Below are 18,072 nucleotides of genomic sequence, written 5' to 3'. Positions count from 1 at the left end.
TTCGTTTCTTTTAATAAGTATGCTACCATCAATGCTTAAAGGCAATTATACTGTCTTGAGCTTAATGCTGACAAGTTAAGGTATATGTTTTATAAACTTGGTCATTTTTCTTCTTTCAATTTTTGTTATAGAAGATATTGCACTGCAGGGACATTATGTTGGTGCACCTTATGATGTTATAACCATAAGTTTGAAGTAACAGTGACATTATGTATATACATGCCCACACGCACACACACACTGATGTGAGGATTAGACACAAGAACAAAGCCAGGAAATTAGGCATTTGGCTTTGGTTCTGTGTCTGAGCCTGCAGTCTTGGCCATACTTCTTCCCAGGAAGTAGGGCTCAGTGTAAAGGGCAGAAGCACAAAGAAACAATGATCTTATAATTCAGAATTTATTAAGGAGAAAAGTGTATTTTGTCTGGTATGTGAATAAAAATCATTACAAATAATTGTGTGTGAGTCAGAGAGATGTGGGCAAAAAGGTGAGACAAATTTTAGGGGCATCTGTGTGTGTATATATACACACCTAAAATTTATATATGTTTATATATAAATTTATACATAAAATTTATATATAATATATAAATATAAACACACACATACACACAAATACATATTGTACACATTGTGCACATATACTCCATGTAAAATAAAACATAAAAATCAAAATTTTCTGAATGCCTAAAGTGAAAATAAAACTAAATATGTTTGGATTGGTATGATTATTCACATAATATCTAGGTGTGTACCTCAAATGCAGTTTCTTTATTTCTTTAGATCTGTCTTTATTCTTGAACATCCTTTTCCTGCTGGTAGGTGGAGCACTAGGGACTATACATTAAGTCTAATCAGCTCACTTAGGGTAAAGTTGTAACTCTTAAAGGCCCTTAGGGAATGGCCAGTCTCTTTAATCAGTAGATGGCGACAAGGTGGAAAAGCAGAATGCTGTTAACCTGGAGAATCTGGAAGGGGATAAGGATCTCAAGTATCAGTTTATCCTGTCTCCCAAAATAAACACACTGACCCTCTTTGGAGGAATCATCATTTTTATAGCTGTCCTCTGGTCTCCAGCAAATTAAGATTATTAAACATGAACTCCTACCGAATGCACAAGAAAACAAACCACCATCAGAAAAAGTCAAATAAGAAAATTTCCCCCCATGAACTCACATATTAGAATTATTATATTCAGAATATAAAATTGTTGGGACATATTTAAATAAGAATAACATCATAAAAATAAGAAGCAAACAATAAGAGAATAAAAAAGTGCCCAGGTGAATTTGAAAAAGAACCGAAGAGAACTTTAGATATGCAAAAAAAAGAAAATTGAAATAAAAAATTAACACAGCTGACTTAAAGATTAAATTGAATTGCTTAAAGATTGCTTGACTTAAAGATTAATTTGAGATGTACTTAGCAAAACTATCTTTCAAGTATGAGCCAGATAATTTCTCTACATTAAAGGAACTTCTAAGGAATGCATTTTAATAAGGTAAATTATGCCTGAAGAAAGATTCAGGAATGAATGGTAAGAAAGGAAATTGGTAATGCTCACAGCATTTTTGGTCTGAAATTGTGTGTAGATGTATATTTTTGGAAGAAAGAGACCCAGAGAACCAATCAAATGAACTGATGCAAACTTGCAGTACTAAAGCAGAGGGGATACTTAACTTTATCACCTATAAGGTAATCTTTTATAAGTGATGACCCTATTTGACTATTGTCTGGTATGTGAAGAAAAATCATTACAAGTTATTGTATGATTACCCTTAAGATGATATTCAAGTAAGGAAACAATGGCCCATTCACGTTTCATTATCTATATTGAAAATATTCTGACCCTTGGTTTTTATGGGCAGCCCCTAGAAAGAAGCTATGTTCATATGCTAACTCCTGTGGAGAAGCTCTTCCCTTGCCTGGTGGCCAAGGAGGACATGGTACTATTCCTAAGCCTGGCTCATCCTGTGTCTGCTGTTGGTAAAATTCACAGGCTTTTCTTTCCCTAGGATCCAGGGGTGAATCTCCTTTACTCCTAGGTGATGTTCTTAACTACAAGACACCCTTCCCTCACATTCAGGACCAGCTCAGGGCCATGCGGGCCAGTTGGCCTTCTTGCCACTGCTTGTGCCCATAGAGAGCCTCACTTCCCTACTTAGTATAGCACAGCATGCAGCTGCTCCAGCTTTACATGTGAATAATTTCCAAAATTATTTAGAAAGTTATTTTTCCCTGTGAAGACTTGCTTACAAATTTAATGTCTCATTACAGAATTCTATTTTGAGGGATGAGGTCAAATAGTAACTATTTTTTTCTTAATTTAATGTAGCTCTTCTAATCTTTCCCTAACCTTGGACTTATTAAGCAAAAGGTTGTGTAAAGAAAATGCAAAAGAAGAAAAAAAGCCTTAATGTTTTTAAATATTTATCACAATAAAAATATCCAAGGTAGCAAACATTTATGACTAATAGAAATAATTCATGTTGATTGACTGTTCTGTAGTGTAGCAGATATTTGATCCTTAGTATGGATTATGATCCCATTTTATGTGTAAGACAACTGATAACACACTTGGTTAAGATAATAACACTGACTTTAGCTGTAGATCTTGTCCTTTGTCTCAGGCAGGGTGTCAGAGCTGAACCCATTTACAGATAACCTTCCATTCTTAATCCCAGCCAAGACTCCTTAGCACTCACCATGATTTGTGCTCTGAAGCTCCCCCTTCATCTGGGGATTTCCTTTTATTTCTTAGAGTCTCAGCTTTGTATTAGTTTATCTAGCATATATTGATGTTTTTTAATATGGCAATTTTTCTTGTTGTATTGCCTCACCTGAAATTCTATTTACCTTCTATCAATGCTAGCAAAACTCATAAACTCAATATTAGAACTATTTAAACTAAAAAACTTTTTAATTGATCTCTTTCTTATGAATATATATTTATATGTTTACTCTTTTTTTTAGGTTTATGTGTTTATATCGAAATTGTGACCCAAAAGAATTCTAGAAATGTGTTTTAGTACTTTGTGTGTGAGTCTACATGCCTGCTTTTGGCAGTGGCTGTTTACTTACAATCTTTGTCCTCAGTCGCAGACTTTTAAAATCAGAGAATTAAGAGACATAGTCATAAAAGAACTAAAAAATCTTAACTTTTCATTGAGACTTAATTATAGATAACCATTGACATTTTAATGTAATAATTTTAATAATGGTTAATTAATATTTATCAGATCTTGCTACAATTGTTACTTGGATTTTCTCCTTTAAACATCAAACCTACCTGTCAATTACCATTATTATCTTTATTTTACAAGGAAGGACATGATGATATTCTTTACATTTCTGTAGCAATTTATGTTCTACCATGCCATTTCATCTACATTAGTGTACCCTGTGGTTTGGCATGGCAAGTATTAATATGCAAGTAGCTTACAAAGGAGACTGTAACTTCAGGTGTGTTAAATGGTTTGTATAAGATAGCGCAGTTTAGTAACTGACAGAGCTGGCCTACTGCAGTTGATAAGGCTAACCTTCTTAGTCTAGTCCTCTATCTAACTAGGGGCTTATAGTTTATGGTTCTTAGAAAGCAAGTATTTATTTTAAATAATTATGGGGGTTACATTATCTGTATGTGTTGTAATTTATAACCACTGAGGTCATCTCAACAGAGGAGGGATTCTGCCTGCATTCTACTGTGGCTTAGGAAACATCCCATGTTTTATAAGCCAGATTGTCCTGCCTTGGGCCAGGGCTCAGTGTCTCTGTGCCTCTCATTTTCTATAGCTGGGCAGTTTCCTCTGTGCTCCCATCCCTCATATTATATGCTTTATGTAATTCTCTGCTAAAAACAGTCTTGTGTTAACATGGAGTAAAAATGGGAGTGAAATTTTAAAAAGAATCATTTTAAGCCTCTCCTAAAAATTAACTAGTGAAACATATAATTGCTAAAATGTTTAAAATTAATCTGAAAGTGTAATTAAGAAAATAATTTCATTTATAGTAACATTAAAAAGAATATTTAGGAACAAATTAAAATTATTCTCTGAAAAGTACTAGACATTGTTGAAAGAAATTTTTAAAAGCCTAAATAAGTGGGAAGACATCTGTGTTTATAGGTTTGAAAATATAATACTGTTGTGATGGAGATGCTCCCTAGATTGCTCAGATTTAACATAATCTCTATCAAAATTCCAGTAAGCATTTTTGCAGAAATCAACACGTTAATCCTGACATTCATAGGGAAATTCAAGGCACAGAGGATAACTCTAGCAATCTTTTCAAAGAATACAGTTGGAAAACCCTCATTGATTTTAACATTTACCTCAAAGCTTCAGTGATCAAGACTGTTTCAATGTCCTAATGGTAGACATAGATCAGTGGAATAGAATTGAAAGTCAGAAATTATCCTTCACATTTATTTTTGACAAAGGTACCAAGATAGTTCATTGGGGAAGAACAATCATCTCAACAAATAATACTGAAACAGCAGGACATACACATAAAAATGAATGAAGTCGGACCCTTTCATTATACCATTCACAAAAATTTACTGAAAATGGATCAAAAATCTAAATGTAAGAACAAAAATTATAAGACTCATAAAGGAAAATATAGGGGCACATCTCCATCATTACTTTGGGTTAACAAAGACTTCTTAGATATAACACCAAAAGCACATTCTACAATTACAAAAATAGACAATTAGATTTTATCAAAATTAAAAAAAAAAAAACTTCTATGCCTCAAAGGGGCATATCAAGAAAGTGAAAAGGCAACTTCAGAATGAGGGAAAATATTTGCAAATTATATGTCTGATACAGAATATATAAAGAACTTACAACTCTGTAAAAAAAAATGACTAAACCAATTAAAAAATGGGCAAAGAATCTGAATAGACATTTCTCCAAATAAGATATACAAATGGCTAATAAGCACATGGAAAGGTAGATGCTCCATATTATTAGTTATCAGAGAAACGCAAATCAAAACCTCAATGAAATACCACTAGGTATCCACTAGGATGATTACAGATTAAAAGACCATAGCAAGTTTGAGGAGGCTGTGCAAAATCGGACTTATATTTTACTGCTGGGAATGTAAAGTGGTGCAGCCACTTTGGAAAACAATCTACAATTCATCAATGGATTAACCATAGAGTTACCATAAGAGCCAGTAATTCTACCATTAGGCACTAATATGTACCCCCCTCAAATTCATGGTCACAGAAAACTTGTACATAATGCTCAGTGTTACTCAAAATAGCCAAAAGATAGAAACAGCCCATGTGTTCATCTGCTGATGAACGGATACATAAAATATGATATATCCATACGATACAATATTATTTGGCTATGAAGAAAAGGAGTGATGTACTGATTCAAACTACAACATTGATGAACCTTGAAAATGTTACGCTAAGTGAAACAAGCCAGTCATAGAACATCAGATATTATATGACTGTATTTATATGAAATGTCCAGAATAGGGAAATCTATAGAGATAAAAAGTGGATTAGCAGTGGCCTAGGGTTATGGAGCATGGGAAAAAAGGATGAGTGGCTGCTAAAGGGTACAGTGTTTCTCTTTAGGGTGATAAAAATTTTCTAAAATTGATTATGGTGATGGGCGTACAACTCTGTGACTATATTAAAACCTATTGACGTATGTACTTTAAATAAATGAGTTGTATAGTTTGTGAATTATCTCAATATAGCTGTTTTAAGTAATAGTTAAATTTTAAAAACTAGAAATTTTATTTAATTTTGGCTTGTTATCCAAGAACTTTTGGATACAGATAAGAAAGGATACATATTTGTAGCATGACATTGGAGCTTTGACAGTGTTGGAGGCTGGACTTTGTAGTCAGTCATGTAGATCTTGATTTGAATCCTGTTTTAGAATGGCCAGTTTATGTAGCTTCACTGAACCTCAGGTTCTTCATGTACACAATGAGAGTATTAATAGTTCTTAGCCCATGGATTGCTCTGAAAATTAAATGTTACCTCATCTGGAGAGCTTAGCACAGTGCTCACAGGGTTAGCCATCATTGGATGTGCCGTAATCATAGGAAGGTTGTGGTAAGGTTTAAACCAGAAAGGCCCTTCTGCGTCTTTGCCCTTGGTGTTCCTTCTGCCTGGGGTGCCATCCTGTTTCACAGCTTGATTAATCCCCTCAGTGTTAGATTCAATTCAGGCTCCTTTTCCAGTGGTCATTTCTCAGGGGCTGTGTCCACCACCTTACAAGCCCCAGGTGTTTTCCTCCCTGCAAACCAGTCATTTTACTGGGTTCAGCACTGGGTTATTTGCCCACCTGCCCCTCTGTATGATACCTGAGAGCAGAAGCTGCTTGTTTATTCCCAGATCCCCCATGTCCAGCTCAGTGTTTGGTGTTTGTTCGCTCAGTTAATACTGGGAGAAAGAATAAATAAACTGTAGGAACAAGCTAGATGCTTTTATGCAACTTCTAAACATTAGATTGCTGTGAATAAGTTAATCTGAATTATTTTGTGTTGGGAACCTCAGATAATAATTTGGCATCACTACTAGTTTACCTAGTACACTTTGGGGTAATAATATAGTCCTGACATTGAAAGAAAGATAACCTTCAAAAACCCTAAATTTACTTACATATTTAAATTTGACTGTTAGGAGTCAATAGAAAATTTAAAAAATACCAATTAGTAATACCTGTTACTAAGATTGTGTTTAGTAAGTATTTCTTCATTTTGAAAAGCTCTTTTTAAAAGTACCTCTGTAGGTTTTATAAACTTGTGTGGAAAGCAGAAATTTTGGCTTTCTTAATGTACCCAATGAATTGATAAGGGAAATTGAAAATCTGGATTCCCGTGGTAGTCCCATTGTATTTTTTTAATGACATGACATTGGTATAGATGTATATACTGAGTTTGTGTATTAGATCAATCTGATATGTGTTTGAACATGTGCTAGGTCATATTCTTGCCCCAATTTAGAAAACCTATATTCCTCCTTATTCCTGTGCCAGTACTCCATAGTCAAAAGTTTTCACCTCACTTTTGCCTCCCTGCTTCATTTGCAGAAGAACAAAGGTAAAATTGCTGGTATGTGATGAATTATATTAATGTTCCTAAACTGTATGGAGCCATTCTTATCTAGCTCATGTATGTATTATTGCCTCAAGAATGTGGCCTTAATGGTTCTCTGATAACCTTACCTAGGTATAGAGGCTTGGAGAAAATTCTTTCAGAAGTACCTTTAAATTTTATAATCTTATGAAAATACAGAGAGGTTTTCATTGAAGACCAGAGAATAAGAAAATGGGTTTTGAACTTTCTTCAGTGTCCACCACCTTTCATCTATCATTTCAAAATATGTGTACAATATTCAACAGCCATTTCTGTGAATAGCAGTACAGTTAGAAGATGGTATTGCAATAAGGATAGCATTGCAAAAGAGAAACTTGACTAGCCAGCATGTCATACTTTTTATTTGTATGGTAGTTTCTAAATAAGAATGATCCCCACTTATTTTGACAGAAGGGCAACTCAAAAAAATCCTTTAACTTTTTTGTTTCCTTTAACTAGTTATACCCTGTGAACTAAGCTACTTTCTCCCTTTTTATCCTTGAGCCCCAAAATAGCTTTATTAATAGGAATCTATGGTGTTTGTGTTCTTAAAAAAAATCAGGGTGGTCTTAAATGTCTGTCGTCCATTCTGGCATTTCCCTTTATACAACCCTTTGAATATTCTGTTTAAAATTTGGCAATCTGACAACTTTTCTTTGGCCTAATGCCTGGGTTACATATTGAAGCAGCAAATTAGGAATGTTAAGACGTCCTCCAAAGAAAAATGTTTGTTATGGAAGTAGAGCTGATGTGACACTTAGAATTAAAGCTTCTTAACTTGTCTAAATGACAGTTAATGATCTTTTCTCTTTTTCTTTGCTTTTATTATTTTATGGCAGGAGAGTAAAAAATGCCCAAGGCTGAGATTGGGCTTGGTTCACCATACTATAAATGTCAAATGTACTCTGCTGATAATACATCTTTTGCCTCTTTTTAGGAGCTAATTTTGTTACTCGAAAAATTAGCCGTTCAGTAGCTAAGATTTACCTTGGACAACTGGAATGCTTCAGTCTGGGAAATCTGGATGCCAAACGAGATTGGGGCCATGCCAAGGACTATGTGGAGGTAGGAACTGACTAATTACCTTCTTTAATAAACCTGTATCTTTTGATGTTTTCAGTGTTAAATCTATAGTGGGAAAGCGTGACTATCTAGATGTGGCACAGACCTTTGCTAATGCGGGTATTGAAACTCATACTACTTCCGATGTAGTCTTGATGGTTTGGGGGTACACAAAGCTTACACTGGATATTGACATCTTTCACAAGTGTTCTTTTATTTTTTAAAAACCAACGTACTGTTGAGTGCTGTAGATGATGGGTAGATGCAAGGAATGTTTGAGTGTTACTCCTCTTTCCTTTCTTAAGCTGCTTCTCCCATCCCCTTTTACCTTCTCTCTCCCCATTACACACATGACTAACATGAAAGAAGGGGTTATAAAAGTATTAGTTCTCAAATCTTCAAGAAATAGTACCCAATTTCAATTTATGTAATCCAAGTCCTTCGGATTTATATTATTCTACTAAATTCTACCAAGAGTAAGGTTCTTATGGAACTCTTGCTTTCTGACACTAAAGAGTCTGAGTAATACGTTACACACTTCTCAATGTGTAGCATTATACGCCAATGGGCTGTGCTCATTAAATAAGAGAAAGAGAGAGAGAGAGAGATGTTAATAATGTTACTATTGTAGGATAATGGTTAGAATTAAAGGTAAATTTGGATTTTCATTGTTGGGATTCCTATATGCATTAAGTTTCGGTTTTAGTTACATATGTATACATATGAGTAGAGTGGTTTTTTTCTTATTATAAACAAATTGTTACATTTTACTTTGCACTGATTAGCTTGTTTTTAAAAGTCCATACTGGGGCCAAACATGAAAGAGCATGGTAGTAATGTTGTCCTTCTTCCTGGTATTGCCTGTCCTTGTTCAGGTGCTCACAGATTTCCTGTGCTCACATGACTATTTCTGTCTGGATTGATTCCTCTATGGGAAACCGGATCTGGCTTCCTTGGATCTGGCTTCCTTGTTCATCCATGGGATTTAAAAAGAAACTTGAACATTTACAAAAGAAAGCAAAATTTGTACTTTTCTTGCTAATGCAGGGGTTGGCTTCACTGTGATTTTATTTTTGTTTGTAACAGTTAAAAAAAGTATATATACTTGAACATCTGATTTATATTGATTTATATTATGGACAAAAAAGTTCTGACTTTAAATTTTGAATAGTGTGGTATTTAGATCTTTTAAATGTGTTCTTCTAAGCTATAGTTACAAAGAAGCATTTTATGGCAGCAGTCCTTAGGTGTATTTTAAGGATGTTATATCAAAAAATATATGGGTCCACACTTGTAGAAATTAAAAGAAAAGTAAGAGAAAGGAAATGTTAGCAGAAAAAACTGAAACTTTACGTTGTCTAACCTAATAGCCTTTCCTACTGAAAAATATGAGGATCGTTTTGTGAAAATTGATACATTATTTTTTCAGTAATGTCATTTTGTTGTATGGCATTTTAGCTACCTGCAGACTCTTAGGGCTACGTAGTAAGTAATAGGTACTCCTCTCTATCCAAGCTCTTCTCCACACCCAAGATTCACAATGATTAAGTTTCATTCCTTTTTTTTTTCTTTTTTTACACTTAGGTGAAAAAGAAGTTTATATTGGAATTTAGAAATCAAACAGATTTTGATAGCAGGAAAATGCTATAGCAAAATGTTGATAAATAAATGTGTAACTGCTTACGTTTATTTTCTTCTTTATACTTTCTATATATTCCATGTGTTGAAATGAACCTTTGCAATGAGGGTGGGGAGAATGACATTTTAAAAATAGGCCCAAAAACTCTAACAAAAAGAATGAGACTGTTAAACAAGTAGTGAGAAAGTCTTGTGAACCAGAGAATCTGGAAGGAAGGCTGTCATTTCACTTCCCAAATGCCAAGGCTAGTGCTGCCGTAGGGTGTAGTCTAAATCTTGGCACAAAGGGCCCACATTTGAATTCATATGAAATAAAAATACTTCATAAACGTTTTGGCTCAAATACTTTAAAAAGGTCATCCGAAATTAAGTCATTTTTGTTACTGGTGTCAGTACAGTGTGCCCAGCAGCCAGAATGTCCACACAAGAGTAAAACTTTCTAGGCTTTTAATAAAAATGTGAAATTGTCTGATTCCATAGAGAGACACATGTAGAAAGTTAAGTCATTCTCCTTGGTTTCCAAGACTGGATTTGTTCCACAGTACAAGTGGCTTTTATATATTAAGGATTCTCCTGGGGTTCAAATATGTTGGTGATGTAAGAAGCATTTTGTAGTTCCCCTTTATGTGTTCTGAAAGAAGTCTAAATGTCTTGATTTCTAAAAAGGTACCATTATTAAATAAGAATTTATAATTTGCTACTCCCCATTTTAAGAAATATTATTCCTTGTGATTTTATTTTTTTATATATTTTTTAAAGTTAAATCATTTTATTAATGGCTAAAGGAAAGGAATTAAAACACTGGGGGGGGGGCTGAGTATCTGAATAATATGTAGTTTACATGTTAACTCAATATTTGATGTCAGAATGAAAGACTATCAAAACAGGTTAGAAAACTATGTTTTTAATGAGAGTAATTGCTAAGAGAATTTCTTTTTATATTTATATAGATATAATTATTTTCCCTTCCATATATATTCTTTTTAATTGTTGGGGATTTTTTGAGGGTACACAGAACCAGGTTACGTTGATTGCTTTTGTTAGATAAGGACCCTCTTATATTTGTGTCCCACCCCTCAAAGGTGTACCTCATCCCTTGACCTCCCCTACTCCCTCCCTCCTTCCCTTTCTCAGCTTTCCCTATCCCCCACTGTGTACTAGGACCTTAATTGTCCTCATATCAGAATTGAGTACATAGGATTCTTATGTCTCCATTCTTGTGATGCTTTATGAAGAATAATGTGTTCCACTTCCATCCAGGTTAATACAAAGGATGTAAAGTCTCCCTCTTTTTTAGTGGCTGAATAGTATTCCATGGTGTACATATACCACAGCTTGTTAATCCATTCCTGGGTTGGTGGGTATTTAGGCTGTTTCCACATTTTGGCAGTTGTAAAACTGAGCTGCAATAAACAGTCTAGTACAAGTGTCCCTGTAGTAGAAGGATTTTTTTTTTTTCTGGGTAGATGCCCAGCAATGGGATTGGAGGACTAATGAGGGTTCTCCATAATACCTTCCAAAAAGGTTATATTAGTTTGCAGTCCCATCAGCAGTGTAAAAGTGTTCCCTTTTCTCCACATCCACGCCAGCATCTGCAGCTTTGAGACTTTGTAATGTGGGGCATTCTCACTGGGGTTGGATGATATCTCAGGGTGGTTTTGATTTGCATTTCTCTAATAATTAGAGATGGTGAGCATTTTTCATATATTTGTTAACCATTCATCTGTCTTCTTTAGAGAAGGTTCTATTCATCTCTTCTGCCCAGTGATCTAAGGGATTGTTGCTTCTTTTTATGTTTATTAATTTGAATTCTCTGTGGATCCTAGTTATCAAGCTTTTGTCTGAATTAAAATATGCAGATATCCTTTCCCAATGTGTAGGTTGTCTATTTGCTTTGTTTGTTGTTGCCTTAGCTGTACAGAAGCTTTTCAGTTTAATTAATCCCCATTTTTTTCAGAAGTAAGGAGGGGTTGCAATCCTATTCTCAGACACAAGTGGATTCAAAACAACTTTAGTTAAGAAAGACAAAGATGGACACTTCATACTGGTAAAGGAACAATTCAACAAGAAGACATCTCAATACTAAACATTTACGCACCTAACTTAAATGCTCCCAGGTTTGTGAAAAACCCCCTTGAAGGGTCTGAACAATCTCATATCCCATAACACCTCAATAGCTGGAGACTTCAACACCCCTTTGACAGAACTGGACAAATCCTGTAAACTGAAACTAAACAAAGATACAAAGGACTTAAAAACATGACCCTAGATCAAATGGGATTAATAGACATATATAGGACACACCATCCCAATGTAAAAGAATATACTTTTTTCTCATCAGCTCATGGCACATACTCCAAAATATATCACATCCTAGGATACAAATCAAACTTCAGCAAAATTAAAGGAATAGAAATTATACCATGTCTCTTCTCAGACCGCAAAGCTTCATAATGGTGAAGCTCAACTCCAACAAAATTGTTCATCCCCACACAAAGTCTTCGAAACTGAACAACCTTATGCTGAATGATAGTTGGGTCCAGGAAGAGATTAAAGAGGAATTTGTTGATTTCCTCAAACACAACAACAATGAAGACACAAGTTACCAAAAACTCTGGGATACAGTAAAAGCAGTCCTGAGAGGAAAATTTATGCTAGGTGCCTACCTTCAAAAAACAAACCACCTCATAGATTTGGAAAAAGAAGAACAATTTAACCCTAAACCAAACAGAAGAAAAAGCCAAAATTAAGTCAGAGATTAATGAAATTGAAAACAAAAAAAATTTCAAAAAATTAACGAAACAAAAAGTTGATTTTTTGAAAAAGTAAATAAAATAGATAAACCCTTGGCCAGACTTACTAAAAACAGAAAAGTAAAAACTCTGGTAACCCCAATCAGAAATGATAAAGGAGAAATAAAAACAAATGCCACAGAGATGCAAGAGATTATCTCTGAATACTAGAAGAATCTCTGTGCCCAGAAATTTGACAATATAAAGGAAATGGTTCCTTGAGATTTTAAATGTATTAAAATAAAGTTACTTCAGAGATTTATGACTAAAAGTAAATATATTGCCAAAATTAAAGTCAACATCATAAAAATGAAAAAAAAGTTTATTTAAAACATGTGCATCCTGATACTGTAATAGCTTTAGTATAAAAATGTTTGCAAATATGGATCAAACAAGTCATAGTGGCATCTCACTTACACATGTATTAATTATATAAGCCTGATTTACAACAAAAATAATGGCAATCATTAAATTGAGCTACTTACACTACTTGTACATAAATTTCCCTAATGAAGAGGAGAGAGCATTTTCTTCTTATGCCTTGAGGAGGGGTCCAAGTGATCTTAGCTAGCTATGCCAGTGAATTGCTCCTCAGCCTTAGACAAGTTGTTATATCTCAATTTTCCCATCTGTAAAAAGGGCATAATAATGCTACTTTAAAAAATAAATATAGTATTAATGTACTATACATATATGATTAGAGTTTACCTGTCTTGTAAACATTTTTGAAATAATTTATATCAAATCATTTTCTGTTGCTGAGGATGAATCATTAACATTCATTTATAGCCTTTCTAGATCAAAAAGTATTTCAGAAAAACTCAATTTAATTCAAGTTGGGGGGAAGAGGGAGGAGAGAGAGGGGAAGAGGAAGAACGATTGATGTGCTTCCACCCAGTGGCCATAATGTATGAGTTTATGGCACACCTCCTGGGTGTGGGACACAATTACAATAGGGACCTTACCTAACAAACCCAACCATAAAACCTAATCATTTTTATCCTTATATTAATCTGAAATTTAAAAATGAAAACACCATGGAATACTATGTAGCCATTAAGAAAGATGGAGACTTTACCTCCTTCATGTTTACATGGATAGAGCTGGAAAATATTCTTCTTAGCAAAGTATCCCAAGAATGGAAGAAAAAGTATCCAATGTACTCAGCCCTACTATGAAACTAATTCATAGCATTCACAGGAAAGCTATAACCCAATTTTAGCCCAGGAACATGGGGAGAAGGGAGGGTGGAGGATGGGTGGAGGGAGTGTCATTGGTGGGATCATGCCTATGGTTCATCCTGTAAGGGTACATGTGAATCTCTCTAAATGTAGAATATAAATGTCTTAACACAATAACTAAGAAAAAGACATGAAGGCTATATTAACTAGTTGGATGAAAGTATTTCAAATTGTATACAGAAACAGTACACTGTACCCCATGATAATATTAATGTACACTGTTATGATTTAATAAAAAAAAAATATAGAAAAACTATATCAATTACCTTACATTTCAGAATAAAAACGTCATAATCAGATATTTTCAATGTTTTTTTTATAAACGTTTTTAAACACACAGAATAATTGAATAACTTTTACCATGGATAACCATCAGCCAAATTCTGTAATTCACATCTACAATTACTGTTGCATTTTGAAAAAAAAAAAGTACTATTTAAACAATTGCTATGGTGTCAATGGCTAACAGCTGTAAATATTTATATAAACACATGTGCTTGAACATTTGCATTTCTTACAGGATATAGTTATATAGCAATTCAAACTTTCAAAAATATTTTTCTTAAATATTTTCCTGATTCCTCCAAGAGTTGTCATGCCTGCTTCCCTCCTGGTATTCATGAGAACAATACATTTGGGACACATACACCATAACCAATCAAACTTGAATATTCAAGCAGTGGTGTCCGAAAAGAATAGAGGAAAGAACCTCTGTCTTCTCAGAGTGACATTGTTCATTTAACATATATTCTTCTGAGCACCTGCTATGGTCATGGTTCCAGTTGCTATAAATGAAAGTCTTCTAAGCTTTGTTGAAAGACATATGAGCCTAGAAAATGCTGTATTCCAGGAAGTTAAGCAGATTTCTTTATCAGAGGACTAACTTCTCAAAACTTATGACATGTGAATGTGCACTATAGCCAGATAAGATTGATACAGGGTTTCCTTAACTTATTTGACCTTGGAACTCTTTGAATAAAAAAATTAGCATTAACATCTAACAGTAAAGAGTTGGGAAATGGTGCCATCTGCTTAAATAAAATCTATGGTAACAGTCTGGTTAATACAGTCCCACTGTGGTTTCACTTTGATAAAAGTATCTGGAGCACAACTATAGCCAGAAAATATTGAGAGATATTGAGAGATGAGTTAATTAGCAGAGGCCAGGCCAGAAGTATCTTTTAAGATTTTTACCCATTACAGAAAGGTCCCTTGCTCTTGTGAGACACAAAGAGTCAAACTCTTTCCAGGACTCAGCAAAAGCCATTTATAAAGTGGTAAGAGGTTTTCCTGGCAAGAGCTAACCCTACTAAAGCTCTTGAAGTGTTCTACAAGCAATCCAGGGAAGGTTCACATCATTAGAAATGGGCTTTGAAGTTTATCTGAATTTAACATTGTATTTCCCCACCTGTTTTTGGACAAGGAACACAGACTAAATAACAATTAAGCTTCCTACTGAATGTTAGGCACTTACTTCATGCCAGAAACTTTTGAGGACTTTATATATATTATTATCTTATATAAAACCCACAACAGTCCTAAAAGGTAGATATACATTCTCATTGAATGGGTGAAGGGCATAAGATTTAGAGAGTTTCAGTGAAATATTTTCTCAATGTCATGGGCAATAAAGGTGAGTGAAGCAAGAACCCCAGCCCAGGCCTGACACCTCAGCCGTGCACATAGCAACTGACATATGCCAATGTGAGAAGACTGTGCGTATTAACAAGAAGATCTAGGTAACATTCCACTTCCTGACAGACAGAAAATTAAGCTTCTGTGCCTTTTTTCTTCCAGCTATTTAAGGTCTTAGGGGAAGAGAAACATCTGAAAGACCAGGGCTGGTTGAGATAGCTGTCAGATCTCCCTAAACCCATGATACTGGCTGTGTCAGGCAAAGATGCAAAGGTGTTTGGGGGGAAATATGTAGTTAGGGCTCCATCCCCTCTAAACGAGTTAACCTTCACTATAGCCTTCAGTTCTCAGCTGAACAGACACCTGGAGGAAGCAGGAAAGCTTCTGGCAGGGTTTTGAGAGTATAGTAGACGGAGCGGGGGAGAATTAACCACTGTTTCCCAATCCTTTCTTTCCTCTCTGTCCATTTGCTACTAGCATTTTGTATCCTGTGTTAACACAAATCTGGAAGGAAGATGTGTCATTTAGACTTTCTGAGGTCTTATTGAAGGGAAATGTGCTTGTTGCATCATCACCAACAAACTTCTTTTGTTTATATGCAAGAACGTAGCATATAAAAGTAGCATCTTTTTATGTTTCAGCTATCTAAAGTGCTAATGGTGTCAGAATCCATTCTTTACTAAAGCTTTACTTAAAAGCAACAGAGTGTGAGGTTGTATTCATTTCATAAAGTGGCAGGGGGGCAGACAAACCAGGACTGTGTTGAGATCCGGTCTTAACAGTGTCATTCCTGCCGTTGTACAGAGGGAGACATTACATAGATACCTGCAGAGAGTTCCCAGAGAGTTTCCTAGAAAACCTACTGTAATGAATCTTTGCCAATTAACTGTTAGTTAGGGAGAAAGGTCAGGATAAGATTTCTACCCCCATTTTCTTACTCAGGAGCCTATGATGTTCTTGCTTGGGAGGAAAATATATCAGTGGCCTGCTTATTGAATATGCTATAATACTTATTGTTTTTTTAATTTAGACTTTTTATATTGACTAGTGAGGTATTGATGATTGCTTTTCACTGTGTGTGTGTGTGTGTGTGTATGGGGGCTATTTAATTTAATACTGTTTTAAAAAAATAGTCCAAAGATAAAAATGAAAATAAGTAGTTTTTCCTTTATCTGTATTTAATAAACCAAACATGTATAGGAAGGCAACTTAAGGGACTATCTTAATGAAGGAAAATGAAAGAACAGTTTTATTTGTAGGAAAAGAAAAGCTTGTAACAGTTTCCTGCATCTTCAAAACCTAAAATGTTTAGACTGTCCGCCTATTCCTGTTCCAAAAGAGTGTAATAGTTACACTTAAGTGAAGAAAAAAATCCCATGTCTCTATATAACAAAGTCAAGTTGCTATTTCACCCTTTTTTTCTTCATTCTATCATCTAAGGTTGTGCTTTAAATGTTTTACAGAAGATTTTAAAGTTTTCAGTGTATTATTGAATATCAGAAAGAAAAATACAGAAAGTCATCATTCCCCATGTCATCTGGCCAGGGTGCAGGTCTTGCTTGGTTGGAATGACATCACAGTTGTGGCCATGCCCAAATCAGAAACTGTATTCCCTGATTAAATTGTTTTCTTTTTTTTTAAATTGTTTTCTTAAAGAAAGATGCCTATACTATCCATATTTCTAGGATAGATTATTCATCAAGTTTTCATCTACACATAATTTAGAAACACAAGGGTTGGTGCATTTTTAGATTACATTTACAGTTTGATTTTAAACACACAAAATTGAGGTTATGACACTAAATTAGGAAATCAGTTCTTGGCAAGCTTGTGTGTGTGTGTGTGTGTATTTGGAGAGAAAGAGAGGATAAAATAAATATAGAATAGAGTCAGCACAATGCCGGTGGACATGGATTATGAAACTTTGTGTAAATGCCATTTATGTTCTAATGGGTAGCAATTAACCACATCAAGGTGGAAGCTTGTACTCCACCCTTTAGTTACTCTCATTGATGTAAAGTGTCATCATACCATGGTGGATCATGAAATGACCCTTTGTACCTAAGAAAGTCATGGTGCTAGTCCTGAGAAGAAATGTTCTGGGAGAACAGCATAAAAGGTTCTTTTCACATTTCACTTACATGTTCACTAAATACATGAGACTCCTTAAACTTTCTTTGTCCTTCCGGTTAGCAATGTCCTTCTGTCCCTTCTGCCCTTTCTCTGTCTCCTGCCCTGCTCCTCAGCTGTCTTTTCCTTCTGTTCTCTTGCCACTTCATGATAACTTCCACCCACAAATAAAAACTATTTAATTTTAATATAAGACTATTCATGTCATATAAATGTAATTGACTCTTATAAAATATGACATCACCTAAATTTAGTGATGATTTTGGTTGTAGGATGTATATAGCTTTAATATTCAGTGCTTAATTTTTATGCTAGTAGACTCTGGAAAGGGCAAAGGTATGTTCAATCAAAGCAGTCTTTCTCTTACTTCATGTGCTGTATGCGCACTAACACCATAAATTAATCTCTCTCTCTCATACACACGCACACACACGACAAGCTAAAAGTCAAAGAAATGCATTTT

General features: G+C 34.7%; 1 protein-coding gene across 1 annotated transcript in view; it reads left to right on the top strand.

The window, feature by feature from the left end:
• The window catches only part of GMDS (GDP-mannose 4,6-dehydratase), a 587,084-nt gene that overhangs the window by 273,223 nt on the left and 295,789 nt on the right, over nt 1–18,072 (top strand). Inside the window, exon 7 of the mRNA XM_003799345.3 lies at nt 8,049–8,176. Coding sequence (XP_003799393.1) covers nt 8,049–8,176 — 128 coding nt within the window. The remainder of the gene's footprint in view (nt 1–8,048; nt 8,177–18,072) is intronic.

Source organism: Otolemur garnettii, unplaced genomic scaffold (genome assembly GCF_000181295.1).
Source record: "Otolemur garnettii isolate 467f Iridium unplaced genomic scaffold, OtoGar3 scaffold00149, whole genome shotgun sequence".
Classification (NCBI taxonomy): domain Eukaryota; kingdom Metazoa; phylum Chordata; class Mammalia; order Primates; family Galagidae; genus Otolemur; species Otolemur garnettii.
This window is presented reverse-complemented; position numbering and strand designations above follow the sequence as displayed.